This window comes from Panulirus ornatus, chromosome 48 (genome assembly GCF_036320965.1).
Source record: "Panulirus ornatus isolate Po-2019 chromosome 48, ASM3632096v1, whole genome shotgun sequence".
NCBI lineage: Eukaryota > Metazoa > Arthropoda > Malacostraca > Decapoda > Palinuridae > Panulirus > Panulirus ornatus.
The window spans coordinates 15,817,029-15,836,162 of NC_092271.1; the positions used below are offsets into that span (position 1 = coordinate 15,817,029).

The window sequence follows — 19,134 nt, forward strand, 5'->3', positions numbered from 1 at the left end:
TGACACATATATCCTCTTGGCCAATCTTTCCTCACTCATTCTCTTTATGTGACCAAACCATTTCAAAACACCCTCTTCTGCTCTCTCAACCACAATTTTTTTTATTATCACACACCTCTCTTACCCTATTATTACTTACTCGATCAAACCATCTCACACCACATATTGTCCTCAAACATCTCATTTCCAGCACATTCACCCTCCTCCGCACAAGTCTATCCATAGCCCATGCCTTGCAACCATATAACATTGTTGGAACCACTATTCCTTCAAACATACCCATTTTTGCTTTCCGAGATAATGTTCTCGACTTCCACACATTCTTCAACACTCCCAGACTTTCGCCCCCTCCCCCACCCTATGATTCACTTCCGCTTCCATGGTTCCATCTGCTGCCAAATCCACTCCCAGATATCTAAAACACTTCACCTCCTCCAGATTTTCTCCATTCAAACTTACCTCCCAAATGACTTATCCCTCAACCCTAGTGTACCTAATAACCTTGCACTTAATTCACATTTACTCTCTGCTTTCTTCTTACACACACTTTACCAAACTCAGTCACCACCTCTGCAGTTTCTCATATGAATCAGCCACCAGCACTGTATCATCAGTGAACAACAACTGACTCGCTTCCCAAGCTCTTTCATCCAAACACAGATTGCATACTTGCCCCTCTTTCCAAAACTCTAGCATTCACCTCCCTAACATCCCCATCCATAAACAAATTAAACAACCATGGAGACATCAAACACCCTTGCCGCAAACCTACATTCACTAAGAACCAACCACTTCCCTCTCTTCCTACACGTACACATGCCTTACATCCTACATAAAAACTTTTCACTGCTTCTAAGAACTTGCCTGCCACACCATATATTCTTAATACCTTCCACAGAGCATCTCTATCAACTCTTATCGAATGCCTTCTCCAGATCCATAAATGCTTCATACAAATCCATTTGCTTTTCTAAGTATTTCTCACATACACTCTTCAAAGCAAACACCTGATCCACACATCCTCTTCCACTTCTGAAACCACACTGCTCTTCCCCAATCTGATGTTCTGTACATGCCTTCACCCACTCAATCAATACCCTCCCATATAATTTACCAGGAATACTCAACAAACTTATACCCCTGTAATTTGAGCACTCACTTTTATCCCCTTTGCCTTTGTACAATGGCAATGTGCAAGCATTTCGCCAATCCTCAGGCACCTCACCATGAGTCATACATACATTGAATAACCTCACCAACCAATCAACAATACACTCACCCCCTTTTTTAATAAATTCCACTGCAATACCATCCAACCCCGCTGCCTTGCTGGCTTTCATCTTCCGCAAAGCTTTTACTGCCTCTTCTCTGTTTACCAAATCATTTTCCCTAACCCTCTCACTTTGCATACCACCTCGACCATAACACCCTATATCTGCCACTCTATCATCAAACACATTCAACAAACCTTCAAAATACTCACTCCATCTCCTCACATCACCACTCCTTGTTATTACCTCCCCACTAGCCGCCTTCACTGAAGTTCCCATTTGTTCCCTTGTCTTACACACTTTATTTACCTCCTTCCAAAACATCTTTTTATCCTCCCTAGGGATAAGGGAGAAAGAATACTTCCTACACATTCCTTAAGTGTCATAGAAGGCGACTAAAGGGGACGGGAGTGGGGGGCCAGAAACCCTCCCCTCCTAGTATTTTAACTTTCTAAAAGGCAAAACAGAAGGTGTCATGCGAGGAGTGCTCATCCTACTCGAAGGCTGAGAATAGGGTGTCTAAATGTGTGTGAATGTAACCAAGATGAGAAAAAAGGAGAGATAGGTAGTATGTTTCAGGAAAGAAACCTGGATGTTTTGGCTCTGAGTGAAATGAAGCTCAAGGGTAAAGGGGAAGAGTGGTTTGGGGATGTCTTGGGAGTAAAGTCAGGGGTTAGTGAGAGGACAAGCACAAGGGAGGGAGTAGCACTACTCCTGAAAAAGGAGTGGTGGGAGTATGTGATAGAGTGTAAGAAAGCAAACTCTAGATTGATATGGGTAAAACTGAAAGTGGATGGAGAGAGATGGGTGATTATTGGTACATATGCACCTGGGCATGAAAAGAAAGATCATGTGAGGCAAGTGTTTTGGGAGCAGCTGAGTGAGTGTGTTAGTGGTTTTGATGCACAAGACCGGGTTAAAGTGATGGGTGATTTGAATGCAAAGATAAGTAATGTGGAAGTTAAGGGAATAATTGGTGTACATGGGGTGTTCAGTGTTGTAAATGGAAATGGTGAAGAGCTTGTAAGTGTATGTGCTGAAAAAGGACTGGTGATTGGGAATACCTGGTTTAAAAAGAGAGATATACATAAGTATACGTATGTAAGTAGGAGAGATGGCCAGAGAGCGTTACTGGATTACGTGTTAATTGGCAGGCGAGCGAAAGAGAGACTTTTGGATGTTAATGTGCTGAGAGGTGCAACTGGAGGGATGTCTGATCATTATCTTGTGGAGGTGAAGGTGAAGATTTGTAGAGGTTTTGAGAAAAGAAGAGAGAATGTTGGGGTGAAAAGTGTGGTGAGAGTAAGTGAGCTTGGGAAGGAGACTTGTGTGAGGAAGTACCAGGAGAGACTGAGTACAGAATGGAAAAAGGTGAGAACAAAGGAGGTAAGGGGAGTGGGGGAGGAATGGGATGTATTTAGGGAAGCAGTGATGGCTTGCGCTAAAGATGCTTGTGGCATGATAAGCGTGGGAGGTGGGCAGATTAGAAAGGGTAGTGAATGGTGGGATGAAGAAGTAAGATTATTAGTGAAAGAGAAAAGAGAGGCATTTGGACAATTTTTGCAGGGAAAAAATGCAAATGAGTTGGAGATGTATAAAAGAAAGAGGCATGAGGTCAAGAGAAAGGTGCAAGAGGTGAAAAAGAGGGCAAATGAGAGTTGGGGTGAGAGAGTATCAATTAATATGTAATCTAATAATGCCTGTTGACCATCTTTCCAGCTCACATACGTATACTTCAGTACATCTCTTTTTAAACCAGGGATTCTCAATCACCAATCTTTTTTAAGAAGGTAACTCCATAAGCTCTTCACCCTTTCCATTCATAAAACTGAATGCACACCAATCATACCCTCAACTGCTAAATCACTTACCTTCACATTTAAATCATCCATCACTAATAACCGTTCTTGAGCACCAAAACTAATGACACACTTAATCAGCTCTTCCCAAAACATTTGCCTCTCATGATCTCTCTTCTCATGACCAGGTGCATAAGCACCAATAATCACCCATTCCTTGCCACCCACTTTCAGTTTTTCACACATCAATCTTGAATTTACTTCCTTACATTCTATCACACACTCCCACAACTCATGCCCCAAGAGTAGTGCAACTCCTTCAGACATTTCTATACCATTCTTCCCCTTTACCCTTAAGGTTTGTTTCACTCAGACTCAGAACATCCAGGTTTCTTTCCTCAAACATACTACCTATCTCCCCTCTCTTCTGTACTTATTCGAACAACACCTACCCTTCTAGCAGCCCCTTCTATGCATAAACACTGGCACCTCAACAAAGCTGACTTGAATAACTTACGTAACTTCTTTTCTGCTTTCCTTGGGTAAATGACTGTCTCTTATGCAGTGCAAAATGCACAAGAGGTCATTCTTGCGAGACTGGAAGCAATTATCCCCCCCCCTTCCTCCAAGACGAAATCTTCAACCAATCCATGGTTCAACCATTCCTGTTCTGAGGCCATTCAGGCAAGGGATCAGGCATGTCGGTTTTGGAAAACTATCCTTCCTCTGGCTCCCATTCAACTTTATCATTGTCCAAAATAAATGCAAACACATTATCCATGACCCAAAGAGTTTCTTTATTCAAAAGAAGTGCAATAACCTCTCCTCGTCATCCAATATACATTCATTCACAATGCCATGACAGTTAAAAGAATTCATGAGATTTTCTTGTGACCCGCGAAGTAGAAACACAATATTTCAAAATCCTCCTTCAACACCTACTTACATGAAGTTTGTTGAAGATAAAGACTAATAAGCTTAAAATACTTACGATTGCATTTGAGCAGGTCTTCTAGTTACATTACAAACACGGTATTTTCTTCTCATTGAACCACAATGAGTTATCTCTATCTGAAAGAAAAAATACTTACTATTTAGGCAAAGTCATGCTTATGCAGAATATATCTTCAATCTTCCAACATTATGCTTACATATAGCAACAATGGCAAATTATGAAAAATTTACAATGTTACATAGCAATCACCACCTGCACAGAAACCCCCAAAAAAGCAACACATGCACCATGGAAAAAACAAGTACTTCTCATTAAATCCTCCTTCAACATACGTAGCACCTACGTCCATGGAACAGCAATGATTCCATCCTGTCTGAGCCACTTCAAAACTACCCCCTAAGCTTTAACCACAAGCAAAAAGCTCACCATAAACCAGAAGTGAACTGAAGGTACTTCATGCCCCTTGGGAATTAGATTTCTAGGCCCTGAGCCATAATTTTGAAGTCATTCTTTTTCCTTACTTAAGCTCAAATAATATATCACAGTCATTTGCAGAATACTATATGTATGTATGTATGTATGTATGTATGTATGTCTTTTATACATTTCCCAGTCACTTACACTACTTCCCAGCAAAAATCGTCCAGATTGTTAGTGAAAGAAAAGAGAGAGGCACTTGGACGATTTTTCATGTGGTGGGGTGACGACGGGAATAGATGTAGGCAGCAAGTATGAATATGTACAATGCGTATATTTCATATTAATTTATTTTGCTTTGTCGCTGTCTCCCGCGTTTGCGAGGTAGCGCAAGGAAACAGACGAAAGAAATGGCCCAACCCACCCCCATACACAATGTACATACATACACGTCCACACACGCAAATATACATACCTATACATCTCAATGTACACATATATATATATACACACAGACACATACATATATACCCATGCACACAATTCACACTGTCTGCCTTTATTCATTCCCATCACCACCTCGCAAAGGGGATAAGAGTGAGTGCTCAAATTACAGAGGTATAAGTTTGTTGAGTATTCCTGGGAAATTATATGGGAGGGTATTGATTGAGAGGGTGAAGGCATGTACAGAGCATCAGATTGGGGAAGAGCAGTGTGGTTTCAGAAGTGGTAGAGGATGTGTGGATCAGGTGTTTGCTTTGAAGAATGTATGTGAGAAATACCTAGAAAAGCAAATGGATTTGTATGTAGCATTTATGGATCTGGAGAAGGCTTATGATAGAGTTGATAGAGATGCTCTGTGGAAGGTATTAAGAATATATGGTGTGGGAGGAAAGTTGTTAGAAGCAGTGAAAAGTTTTTATCAAGGATGTAAGGCATGTGTACGTGTAGGAAGACAGGAAAGTGATTGGTTCTCAGTGAATGTAGGTTTGCGGCAGGGGTGTGTGATGTCTCCATGGTTGTTTAATTTGTTTATGGATGGGGTTGTTAGGGAGGTAAATGCAAGAGTTTTGGAAAGAGGGGCAAGTATGAAGTCTGTTGGGGATGAGAGAGCTTGGGAAGCGAGTCAGTTGTTGTTCGCTGATGATACAGCGCTGGTGGCTGATTCATGTGAAAAACTGCAGGAGCTGGTGACTGAGTTTGGTAAAGTGTGTGAAAGAAGAAAGTTAAGAGTAAATGTGAATAAGAGCAAGGTTATTAGGTACAGTAGGGTTGAGGGTCAAGTCAATTGGGAGGTAAGTTTGAATGGATAAAAACTGGAGGAAGTAAAGTGTTTTAGATATCTGGGAGTGGATCTGGCAGCGGATGGAACCATGGAAGCAGAAGTGGATCATAGGGTGGGGGAGGGGGCAAAAATCCTGGGAGCCTTGAAGAATGTGTGGAAGTCGAGAACATTATCTCGGAAAGCAAAAATGGGTATGTTTGAAGGAATAGTGGTTCCGTCAATGTTGTATGGTTGCGAGGCGTGGGCTATGGATAGAGTTGTGCGCAGGAGGATGGATGTGCTGGAAATGAGATGTTTGAGGACAATGTGTGGTGTGAGGTGGTTTGATCGAGTGAGTAACGTAAGGGTAAGAGAGATGTGTGGGAATAAAAAGAGCGTGGTTGAGAGAGCAGTAGAGGGTGTTTTGAAATGGTTTGGGCACATGGAGAGAATGAGTGAGGAAAGATTGACCAAGAGGATATATGTGTCGGAGGTGGAGGGAACGAGGAGAAGTGGGAGACCAAATTGGAGGTGGAAAGATGGAGCGAAAAAGATTTTGTGTGATCGGGGCCTGAACATGCAGGAGGGCGAAAGGAGGGCAAGGAATAGAGTGAATTGGATCGATGTGGTATACCGGGGTTGAAGTGCTGTCAGTGGATTGAATCAGGGCATGTGAAGCGTCTGGGGTAAACCATGGAAAGCTGTGTAGGTATGTATATTTGTATGTATATTTGGATTCAATCCACTGACAGCACGTCAACCCCGGTATACCATATCGATCCAATTCACTCTATTCCTTGCCCTCCTTTCACCCTCCTGCATGTTCAGGCCCCAATCACACAAAATCTTTTTCACTCCATCTTTCCGCCTCCAATTTGGTCTCCCACTTCTCGTTCCCTCCACCTCCGAAACATATATCCTCTTGGTCAATCTTTCCTCACTCATTCTCTCCATGTGCCCAAACCATTTCAAAACACCCTCTTCTGCTCTCTCAACCACGCTCTTTTTATTTCCACACATTTCTCTTACCCATACATTACTTACTCGATCAAACCACCTCACACCACACATTGTCCTCAAACATCTCATTTCCAGCACATCCACCCCCCTGCGCACAACTCTATCCATAGCCCACTCCTTGCAACCATACAACATTGTTGGAACCACTATTCCTTCAAACAAACCCATTTTTGCTTTCCGAGATAATGTTCTCAACTTCCACATATTCTTCAAGGCTCCCAGGATTTTCGCCCCCTCCCCCACCCTATGATTCACTTCCACTTCCATGGTTCCATCCGCTGCCAGATCCACTCCCAGATATCTAAAACACTTTACTTCCTCCAGTATATATGTCTGTGTATATATATATATATATATATATATATATATATATATTTTTTTTTTTTTTTTTTTTATACTTTGTCGCTGTCTCCCGCGTTTGCGAGGTAGCGCAAGGAAACAGACGAAAGAAATGGCCCAACCCCCCCCATACACATGTACATACACACGTCCACACACGCAAATATACATACCTACACAGCTTTCCATGGTTTACCCCGGACGCTTCACATGCCTTGATTCAATCCACTGACAGCACGTCAACCCCTGCATACCACATCGCTCCAATTCACTCTATTCCTTGCCCTCCTTTCACCCTCCTGCATGTTCAGGCCCCGATCACACAAAATCCTTTTCACTCCATCTTTCCACCTCCAATTTGGTCTCCCTCTTCTCCTCGTTCCCTCCACCTCCGACACATATATCCTCTTGGTCAATCTTTCCTCACTCATTCTCTCCATGTGCCCAAACCATTTCAAAACACCCTCTTCTGCTCTCTCAACCACGCTCTTTTTATTTCCACACATCTCTCTTACCTTTACGTTACTTACTCGATCAAACCACCTCACACCACACATTGTCCTCAAACATCTCATTTCCAGCACATCCATCCTCCTGCGCACAACTCTATCCATAGCCCACGCCTCGCAACCATACAACATTGTTGGAACCACTATTCCTTCAAACATACCCATTTTTGCTTTCCGGGATAATGTTCTCGACTTCCACACATTTTTCAAGGCTCCCAAAATTTTCGCCCCCTCCCCCACCCTATGATCCACTTCCGCTTCCATGGTTCCATCCGCTGACAGATCCACTCCCAGATATCTAAAACACTTCACTTCCTCCAGTTTTTCTCCATTCAAACTCACCTCCCAATTGACTTGACCCTCAACCCCACTGTACCTAATAACCTTGCTCTTATTCACATTTACTCTTAACTTTCTTCTTTCACACACTTTATCACTCAGTCACCAGCTTCTGCAGTTTCTCACATGAATCAGCCACCAGCGCTGTATCATCAGCGAACAACAACTGACTCACTTCCCAAGCTCTCTCATCCCCAACAGACTTCATACTTGCCCCTCTTTCCAAAACTCTTGCATTCACCTCCCTAACAACCCCATCCATAAACAAATTAAACAACCATGGAGACATCACACACCCCTGCCGCAAACCTACATTCACTGAGAACCAATCAGTTTCCTCTCTTCCTACACGTATACATGCCTTACATCCTCGATAAAAACTTTTCACTGCTTCTAACAATTTGCCTCCCACACCATATATAAAAAAGATGTTCTGGAAGGAGGTAAATAAAGTGCGTAAGACAAGGGAGCAAATGGGAACTTCAGTGAAGGGCGCAAATGGGGAGGTGATAACAAGTAGTGGTGATGTGAGAAGGAGATGGAGTGAGTATTTTGAAGGTTTGTTGAATGTGTTTGATGATAGAGTGGCAGATATAGGGTGTTTTGGTCGAGGTGGTGTGCAAAGTGAGAGGGTTAGGGAAAATGATTTGGTAAACAGAGAAGAGGTAGTAAAAGCTTTGCGGAAGATGAAAGCCGGCAAGGCAGCAGGTTTGGATGGTATTGCAGTGGAATTTATTAAAAAAAAAAGGGGGTGACTGTATTGTTGACTGGTTGGTAAGGTTATTTAATGTATGTATGACTCATGGTGAGGTGCCTGAGGATTGGCGGAATGCGTGCATAGTGCCATTGTACAAAGGCAAAGGGGATAAGAGTGAGTGCTCAAATTACAGAGGTATAAGTTTGTTGAGTATTCCTGGTAAATTATATGGGAGGATATTGATTGAGAGGGTGAAGGCATGTACAGAGCATCAGATTGGGGAAGAGCAGTGTGGTTTCAGAAGTGGTAGAGGATGTGTGGATCAGGTGTTTGCTTTGAAGAATGTATGTGAGAAATACTTAGAAAAGCAAATGGATTTGTATGTAGCATTTATGGATCTGGAGAAGGCATATGATAGAGTTGATAGAGATGCTCTGTGGAAGGTGTATATATATATATATATATATATATATATATATATATATATATATATATATATTATCCCTGGGGATAGGGGATTAAGAGTACTTCCCACGTATTCCCTGCGTGTCGTAGAAGGCGACTAAAAGGGGAGGGAGCGGGGGGCTGGAAATCCTCCCCTCTCGGTTTTTTTTTAGTTTTCCAAAAGAAGGAACAGAGAATTGGGCCAGGTGAGGGTATTCCCTCAAAGGCCCAGTCCTCTGTTCTTAACGCTACCTCGCTAATGCGGGAAATGGCGAATAGTTTGAAAGAAAAAGAAGATATATATATATATATATATATATATATATATATATATATATATATATATATATATATATATATATATATATCCCTGGGGATAGGGGATTAAGAATACTTCCCACGTATTCCCTGCGTGTCGTAGAAGGCGACTAAAAGGGGAGGGAGCGGGGGGCTGGAAATCCTCCCCTCTCGTTTTTTTTTTTTTTCCAAAAGAAGGAACAGAGAATTGGGCCAGGTGAGGGTATTCCCTCAAAGGCCCAGTCCTCTGTTCTTAACGCTACCTCGCTAATGCGGGAAATGGCGAATAGTTTGAAAGAAAAGAAAGATATATATATATATTGAAATGTACAGGGATGTACAGGTATGTACATGTGCGTGTGTAGGCGTTTATGTATATACATGTGTATGTGGGTGGGGTGGGCCATTCTTTCATCTGTCTCCTAGCGCTACCTTGCTAATGCAGGAGACGGCAATTAAGTAAAATAAAAAAAAAATACCCAAGTGAATACAAGAGTTTTGGAAAGAGGGGCAAGTATGCAGTCTGTTCTAGATGAGAGAGCTTGGAAAGTGAGTCAGTTGTTGTTCGCTGATGACACAGCGCTGGTGGCTGATTCGGGTGAGAAACTGTAGAAGCTGGTGACTGAGTTTGGTAAAGTAAGTGAAAGAAGAAAGCTGAGAGTAAATGTGAATAAGAGCAAGGTTATTAGGTACAGTAGGGTTGAGGGACCAGTCAACTGGGAGGTAAGTTTGGAGAAAAACTGGAGGAAGTGAAGTGTTTTAGATATCTGGGAGTGGATTTGGCAGCGGATGGAACTATGGAAGCGGAAGTGAATCACAGGGTGGGGGAGGGGGCGAAAGTTCTGGGAGCATTGAAGAATGTGTGGAAGTCGAGAACATCACCTCGGAAAGCAAAAGTGGGTATGTTTGAAGGAATAGTGGTTCCAACAATGTTATATGGTTGCGAGGCATGGATAATAGATAAAGTTGTGCGAAGGAGGATGGATGTGCTGGAAATGAGAAGTTTGAGGACAATATGTGGTGTGAGGTGGTTTGATCGAGTAAGTAATGTAAGGGTAAGAGAGATATGTGGTAATAAAAAGAGTGTGGTTGAGAGAGCAGAAGAGGGTGTTTTGAAATGGTTTGTTCATATGGAGAGAATGAGGGAGGAAAGGTTGACAAAGAGGATATATGTGTCAGAGGATGAGGGAACGAGGAGAAGTGGGAGACTAAATTGGAGGTGGAAAGATGGAGTAAAAAAGATTTTGAGTGATCGGGGCCTGAACATGCAGGAGGGTGAAAGGCGTGCAAGGAATAGAGTGAATTGGAACAATGTGGTATACCGGGGTCGACATGCTGTCAATGGATTGAACCAGGGAATGTGAAGCGTCAGGAGTAAACCATGGAAAGTTGTGTGGTGCATGGATGTGGAAAGGGAGCTGTGGTTTCAGTGCATTATTACATGACAGCTAGAGACTGAGTGTGAACGAATGTGGCCATTGTTGTCTTTTCCTAGCGCTACCTCGTGCACATGAGGGGGGAGGGGGTTGTTATTTCATGTGTGGCAGGGTGGCGATGGGAATGTATAAAGGAAGACAGTATGAATTATGTACATGTGTATATATGTATATGTCTGTGTGTGTATATACATGTATACGTTGAGATGTATAGGTATGTATATTTGCGTGTGTGGACGTGTATGTATATACATGTGTATGTGGGTGGGTTGGGCCATTTTTTCATCTGTTTCCTTGCACTACCTCGCTAACGCAGGAGACAGCAACGCAGCAAAATAAATAAATTAAAAAAATAAAATATCTTTTAAAACTTGTTTACTGTCCACATTTACTATTGTGTCATTTAGTCCATTCCAGTCATCCATCAGTCTTTTTATCACTCTCTTACTGTAAAAGTACTTCTTTAGATACTTCTGAAGTTTTTAGCTTAATTTCTTATCATGTTCTCTGATTGTTCTAACTCTACATATTTGAAGAACTGTTCAATGTCTAAAACATCAAATTGGTTTAAAAAAGTGATTTTTGAATAATGAAAAAAATTCTATCTTGGCAGTGTCCCAAGAACTAATGAGATATCTCTATGGATAACTTGGGGTTATGTGCCTCCAACTCCCTCATTCAGGTGAAGTTCACACTTCTCACACTTTGTAAGCCACCCAAACATGTGGTAATGGCTCATGTCATAACTCCCATCTAATCAACAGCTACTATCTGGCAATAACTTCACCATCTGCCAAGCCACAAAGGGTAACCACTCCATACATCCCCTGACAGTGAAGACAATCAGTAAATAAATGTTTTTAAAAGAAAGGTGAAGGTAGGGCAGGAACCAATATGAAAAAATAGCTCATGTGACAGTACCCAAAGAGAAAAAGTTTTTCATTCTTGAGAATTCACTTTTCTGTCCTGAGCTGGCTGTCCTGTATGCTAATGAAAGCATAACAACATGGAGATGGAAGGTACAAGAAAAACTTCTAAACAGGAAAAAGATAACCACCTACATAATCAAAACCTATCTTTTCATACCTAGCTGATCTTCCACCTCATAGGGGATACTCTAAGTAAAGCTTCCTCATCTAGTCTAGCAAGGAAGTACTTTATTTATATGGCTCCAGCAAAAAGGTTTGAGCCAACACGTCAATATCTAAAAAGAATTTTCCAATGAGAGAAAGGGTTCAAACTGCCAGGATAAATCAGAGAAGGGGTGCACCTCTTTAACATCTGAAGATCTCCATGTATTCTCAGAGATGCAACAGAACACATGAAAAATTTTGTTTACTGAATTCATGAGACTGATGGCTGAAACTGCTCCACAATACAGGATAAAGCTGCAACACTTTGATTCCTCACTGATATGCAATGACATGTACGAATCTGTTTTCAACGAAATAAAAGGACTGATTGATGTAGTAAAGCAGGACAGCAAGATTTTCTTCACAATGTGAATCAGATACCTCAGCAGGTGTTTTATTGCGGAGTCTAACTGCACATGCTATCAATAAGGACTTTGACAGGATGAACTTTGTGTTAGGTGCTGAACCACTACAAGAACAGCGCAGAGAAGAGTATATTTCTATAAAGTTTGAGGATTTGTTGATGAAGACGGACATTTCTAGTATAGATATGCGTTGTGTTTTTCGTGATGATGGAGCAAATATGAAAAGAGCTCTATTCCTGTCAGGTGTAAATAACTTGGATTGTGCTGTGCATAAAATAAAACAAGTGGTTAAAACTGGAATATCATCACAGGATGAAACAGACACAACAATTCAGAAATGTAACAGCATTGCTACTCATTTTCATCACTCAACAATGGCAAAGATGAACTAAATAATATTCAGGACAGGCTGAAAGAACCCAAGCTATGCATTCTCCATGATACACCCACAGGGAGGAACAGCACCTTACACATGCTGAAAAGAGCACTAGAAATAAAGGAGTCATTATGTTTGTATGCTGCTACCAACTCCAGAATAAAGCAACTCAGCACTTATGATTGGTTAATAATGTCCAAATGTGTGAAAACTCCAGAACCTTATGAAGATATAAAAGAAAATTGACTCCACATCGCCAGTAGGTGATGCGATACCTCTTGTAATTTACTTGAAAACCACTCTTCTGCCAAGCACATCAGAAGTTTCTGAAGTAAATGATACCTCAGTTTCAGGCTCTGAACCAGATATCAAATCAATGATTGAGTCATCCCATGGTAAAAAAGCAACACAGGTAGTAAATACCAAGAAACAAACAATGCAAGTTGATATTGAAAAAAAGATTTTCCTGGCTTAAAAGTGAAGATCTGTACTGAGTTGCAACGTATCTTGAACTAAGATTTTTATATTTATTCATTATACTTTGTCGCTGTCTCCCGCATTAGCGAGGTAGCGCAAGGAAACAGACGAAAGAATGGCCCAACCCACCCACAAACACATGCATATAAATACACGTCCACACACGCACATATACATACCTATAAATTTCAATGTTATTATACTTTGTCGCTGTCTCCTGCATTAGCGAGGTAGCGCAAGGAAACAGACGAAAGAATGGCCCAACCCACCCACATACACAAGTATATACACACATCCACACACGCACATATACATACCTATACATCTCAACGTATGCATATATATACACACACAGACATATACATATATACACATGTACATAATTCATACTTTTTTTTTTATTATACTTTGTCGCTGTCTCCCGCGTTTGCAAGGTAGCGCAAGGAAACAGACGAAAGAAATGGCCCAACCCCCCCCCATACACATGTATATACATACGTCCACACACGCAAATATACATACCTACACAGCTTTCCATGGTTTACCCCAGACGCTTCACATGCCTTGCTTCAATCCACTGACAGCACGTCAACCCCAGGTATACCACATCGCTCCAATTCACTCTATTCCTTGCCCTCCTTTCACCCTCCTGCATGTTCAGGCCCTGATCACACAAAATCTTTTTCACTCCATCTTTCCACCTCCAATTTGGTCTCCCTCTTCTCCTTGTTCCCTCCACCTCCAACACATATATCCTCTTGGTCAATCTTTCCTCACTCATCCTCTCCATGTGCCCAAACCACTTCAAAACACCCTCTTCTGCTCTCTCAACCACGCTCTTTTTATTTCCACACATCTCTCTTACCCTTACGTTACTCACTCGATCAAACCACCTCACACCACACATTGTCCTCAAACATCTCATTTCCAGCACATCCATCCTCCTGCGCACAACTCTATCCATAGCCCACGCCTCGCAACCATACAACATTGTTGGAACCACTATTCCTTCAAACATACCCATTTTTGCTTTCCGAGATAATGTTCTCGACTTCCACACATTCTTCAAGGCCCCCAGGATTTTCGCCCCCTCCCCCACCCTATGATCCACTTCCGCTTCCATGGTTCCATCCGCTGCCAGATCCACTCCCAGATATCTAAAACACTTCACTTCCTCCATAATTCATACTATCTGCCCTTATTCATTCCTGCTGCCACCCCGCCAAACATGTAATAACAACCCCCTCCCCCGCATATGCACGAGGAAGCGCTAGGAAAAGACAACAATGGCCACATTCGTTCACACTCAGTCTCTAGCTGTCATGCATAATGCACCGAAACCACAGCTCCCTTTCCACATTCAGGCCCCACACAACTTTCCATGGTTTCCCCAGATACTTCACATACCCTGGTTCAATCCACTGACAGCACGTCCACCCCGATATACCACATCGTTCCAATTCACTCTATTCCTTGCACGCCTTTCACCCTTCTGCATGTTCAGGCCCCGATCACTCAAAATCTTTTTCACTCAATCCTTCCACCTCTAATTTAGTCCCCCACTTCTCCTCGTTCCCTCTACCTCTGATACATATATCTTTTCTGTCAATCTTTCCTCACTCATTCTCTCCATGTGACCAAACCATTTCAAAACACCCTCTTCTGCTCTCTCAACCACACTCTTTTTATTACCACATATATTTCTTACCCTTTCATTACTTACTTGATCAAACCACCTCACACCACATATTGTCCTCAAACATCTCATTTCCAGTACATTCACCCTCCTCCGCACAACTCTATCTATAGCCCATGCCTCGCAACCATATAACATAGTTGGAACCACTATTCCTTCAAACATACCCATTTTTGCTTTGATAAGACTTCCACACATTCTTCAATGCTCCCAGAACTTTCGCCACCTCCCCCACCCTATGATTCACTTCCACCTCTAAGGCTCCATCCGCTGCCAAATCCACTCCCAGATATCTAAAACACTTCACTTCCTCCAGTTTACCTACATTCAAACTTACCTCCCACTCAACTTGTCCCTCAACCCTAGTGTACCTAATTACCTTGCTCTTATTCACATTTACTCTCAGCTTTCTTCTTTCACACACTTTACCAAACTCAGTCACCAGCTTCTGCAGTTTCTCACATGAATCAGCCACAAGTGCTGTATTATCAGCGAACAACAACTGACTCACTTCCAAAGCTCTTTCATCCACAACAGACTGCATATTTGCCCCTCTTTCCAGAACTCTTGCATTCACCTCCCTAACAACCCCCATCTATAAACAAATTAAACAACCATGGAGACATCACACACCCCTGCCGCAAACCAACATTCACAGAGAACCAATCACTTTCCTCTCTTCCTACACATACACATGCCTTACATCCTTGATAAAAACTTTTCAATGCTTCTAACAACTTGCCTCCCACACAATATATTATTAATACCTTCCACAGAGCATCTCTATCAACTCTATCATATCCCTTCTCCAGATCCATAAATGCTACATACAAATCCATCTGTTTTTCTAAGTATTTCTCACATACATTCTTCAAAGCAAACACCTGATCCACACATCCTCTACCACTTCTGAAAACACACTGCTCTTCCCCAGTCTGATGCTCTGTATATGCTTTCACCCTCTCAATCAACACCCTCCCATATAATATCCCAGGAATACTCAACAAACTTATACACTGTAATTTGAGCACTCACTCTTATCCCCTTTACCTCTGTACAATGGCACTGTGCAAGCATTACACCAATCCTCAGGCACCTCACCATGAGTCATACATACATTAGATAACCTTACCAACCAGTCAACAATACAGTCACCCCCTTTTTTAATAAATTACGCTGCAATACCATCCAAAACCGCTGCCTTGCCGGCTTTCATCTTCCGCAAAGCTTTTACTACCTCTTCCCTATTTACCAAATCATTCTCCCTAACCTTCTCACTTTCCACACCACCTTGACCAAAATACCCTATATCTGCCACTCTATCATCAAACACATTCAACAAACCTTCACAATACTCACTCCATCTCCTTCTCACATCACCACTACTTGCCATTACCTACCCATTAGCCCCTTTCACTGATGTTCCCATTTTTTCTCGTCTTACGCACTTTACTTACCTCCTTCCAAACATCTTTTTATTCTCCCTAAAATTTAATGATACTCTCTCACCCCAACTCTCATTTGCCCTCTTTTTCACCTCTTGCACCTTTCTCTTGACCTCCTGCCTCTTTCTTTAATACATCTCCCACTCATTTGCATTATTTTCTTGCAAAAATCATTCAAATGCCTCTCTCTTCTCTTTCACTAATAATCTTACTACTTCATCCCACCACTCACTACCCTTTCTAATCTGCCCACCTCCCACTCTTCTCATGCCACAAGCATCTTTTGCGCAAGCCATCACTGCTTCCCTAAATACATCCCATTCCTCCCCCACTCCCTTAACATCCTTTACTCTCACCTTTTTCCATTCTGTACTCAGTCTCTCCTGGTACTTCTTCATACAAGTCTCCTTCTCAAGCTCACTTACTCTCACCACTCTCTTCACCCAAACATTCTCTCTTCTTTTCTGAAAACCTCTACAAATCTTCACCTTTGCCTCAACAAGATAATGATCAGACATCCCTCCAATTGCACCTCTCAGCACATTAACATCCAAGAGTCTCTTTCACGCACCTATCAATTACCACATAGTCTAATAACGCTCTCTGGCCATCTCTCCTACTTACATATGTATTTTTTTTTTTTTTTTCATACTATTCGCCATTTCCCGCATTAGCAAGGTAGCGTTAAGAACAGAGGACTGGGCCTTTGAGGGAATATCCTCATATGGCCCCCTTCTCTGTTCCTTCTTTTGGAAAATTTAAAAAAAAATGAGAGGGGAGGATTTCCAGCCCCCCGCTCCCTTCCCTTTTAGTCGCCTTCTACGACATGCAGGGAATACGTGGGAAGTATTCTTTCTCCCCTATATATATTTATCTATTTATTCACTTAGCCCCGCCGCCGTCTAAACCAGGTATTCCCAATCACCATTCCTTTTTCAACACACAAATCTACAAGCTCTTCATTTTCATTTACAACACTGAACACCCAATGTACACCAATTATTCCCTCAACTGCCACATTACTCACCTTTGCATTCAAATCACCCATTACTATAACCCGGTCTCTTACATCAAAACTACTAACATACTCACTCAGCTGCTCCCAAAACACTTGCCTTCATGATCTTTCTTCTCATGCCCAAGATATAAATGTAAATTCTTTTCCTCTTCTCACATCACTGATCAAGTGAAATCATCAGTTGCCAAACTATGTGAAAAGCTGACTCAGCTGAGCGCCAAGGCAAATGATGATGACGAACCAACCAGAAAATGAAGAAGAGACGACAAAACATAAAACAATCAACACAAGCAACACCTATGGAACATTAGATGAAGTAATGATCTGTATTCTTGCTTCCAGTAGTGATAATGAAGCAGAAGAGACACATGCAGCAAGGAAGAGCACAATGGAAGGTAATGAGAGGTATCACAATGAAAAGAGCAAATGGAACAAGTGAAGATAGTTTGCGATGGTAGAAAAGAAAAGACAAAAATCTACCCTGATTTGGCAAAGGTCACTTCTCGATATCTTTGCTGTACCCCAAGCAGTGTCCCTACTGAACAGGTATACAGTGGTGGTAGCTTGATTTATGATGCAAAACATAAGTGACTTTTAGCAGAAAAGGCAGAGGAACTTTAGTTTTTGAAGAAAAACTTGCCAATCTTGAACCTTAAATTCTAAATGACTAACTGATGAGAGAATAGCTGTTAACAGATTAAGAGTTAAGTTAACCAATTTCAAAAGGGTGGAGGTTGGCGAAGTGGTTCGGTAGGGTGCATGACGAGTAAGGTCCCCATCCCACATCCTGATAATGCACAACTTGTGTGGCTGAATTTTGTCATAACAATAAGAAACTACAATGTGGCTAAAACTCATCATCACAATAAGACACTACAATCACATAGTACTTTGTAATGAACGTAGCTGCCATTTGGAAATCACTGATGTTCCATAATGAATGAATTCTTAATCTATCAAAATATATAACAAAACATCCTAAAAACATCTGCATCTAGGATTATATCACAATACAATCATACAGTATTTCGTAATGAACGTAGCTGCCATTTGGAAATTACTGATGTTCTATAATGAATGAATTCTTAATCTATTAAAATATATAACAAAACATCCTAAAAACATCTGCATCTGAGATTATATCACAGTCTGACATCTGCATCAGAATCAGCTGTTTCTAGAAACATTCATCCACATACACAAAATACATAAGCATGATATCCACATACACATCCGCAGATCTCTGAATTCAGATATCCGATACATCTCTGAGCTAGAAAGTCATCCCAATTTAAGTTGAAAGACACTAATGGTTATGTGACTGACCACAGGGAGAAAAAATACTATAAATATCAATCAGTTACATAAAATCTTTAACTACCTACTGCTGGTCTCAGTTAATAATTAGACCAATGCTCCATTTAAAGTTAAATGTTAAAATATCAAAGGAAGCAAATGCAACGGAACAAAGAAACATATGGTACGGTCACATCAATGCAATTACAATAAAAAAGCAAACCCTACCTTTAATCCCTTAATTTCTTTTGTAAACTTGACACGTTGAGAGTCTGTGAGAGGCTTGCGCTGCTCACCTATTTCCCGTATATCTAAAACTTCACACATAAATTCTATCACTGCTTGGGCTTTATAAAATGCTGTTGCTGACACTGAAAGAGATAAAACACAGCTATACATCATGTTAAAATTCCGTATATCTAAAACTTCACACATAAATTCTATCACTGCATGGGCTTTATAAAATGCTGTTGCTGACACTGAAAGAGATAAAACACAGCTATACATCATGTTAAAATTCCAGAAAATGTAGTTATATACA

General features: G+C 41.4%; 1 protein-coding gene across 1 annotated transcript in view; it reads right to left on the minus strand.

Annotated features, from left to right (window-relative positions):
* AGO1 (protein argonaute-2) overlaps positions 1-19,134 on the minus strand; it is a 237,315-nt gene that overhangs the window by 160,201 nt on the left and 57,980 nt on the right. The window contains exons 7-9 of the mRNA XM_071690453.1: positions 18,822-18,964; positions 4,062-4,141; positions 3,174-3,177 (exon numbers count right to left, since the gene is read on the minus strand). Of these exons, the coding sequence (XP_071546554.1) occupies positions 3,174-3,177; positions 4,062-4,141; positions 18,822-18,964 (227 nt within the window). The remainder of the gene's footprint in view (positions 1-3,173; positions 3,178-4,061; positions 4,142-18,821; positions 18,965-19,134) is intronic.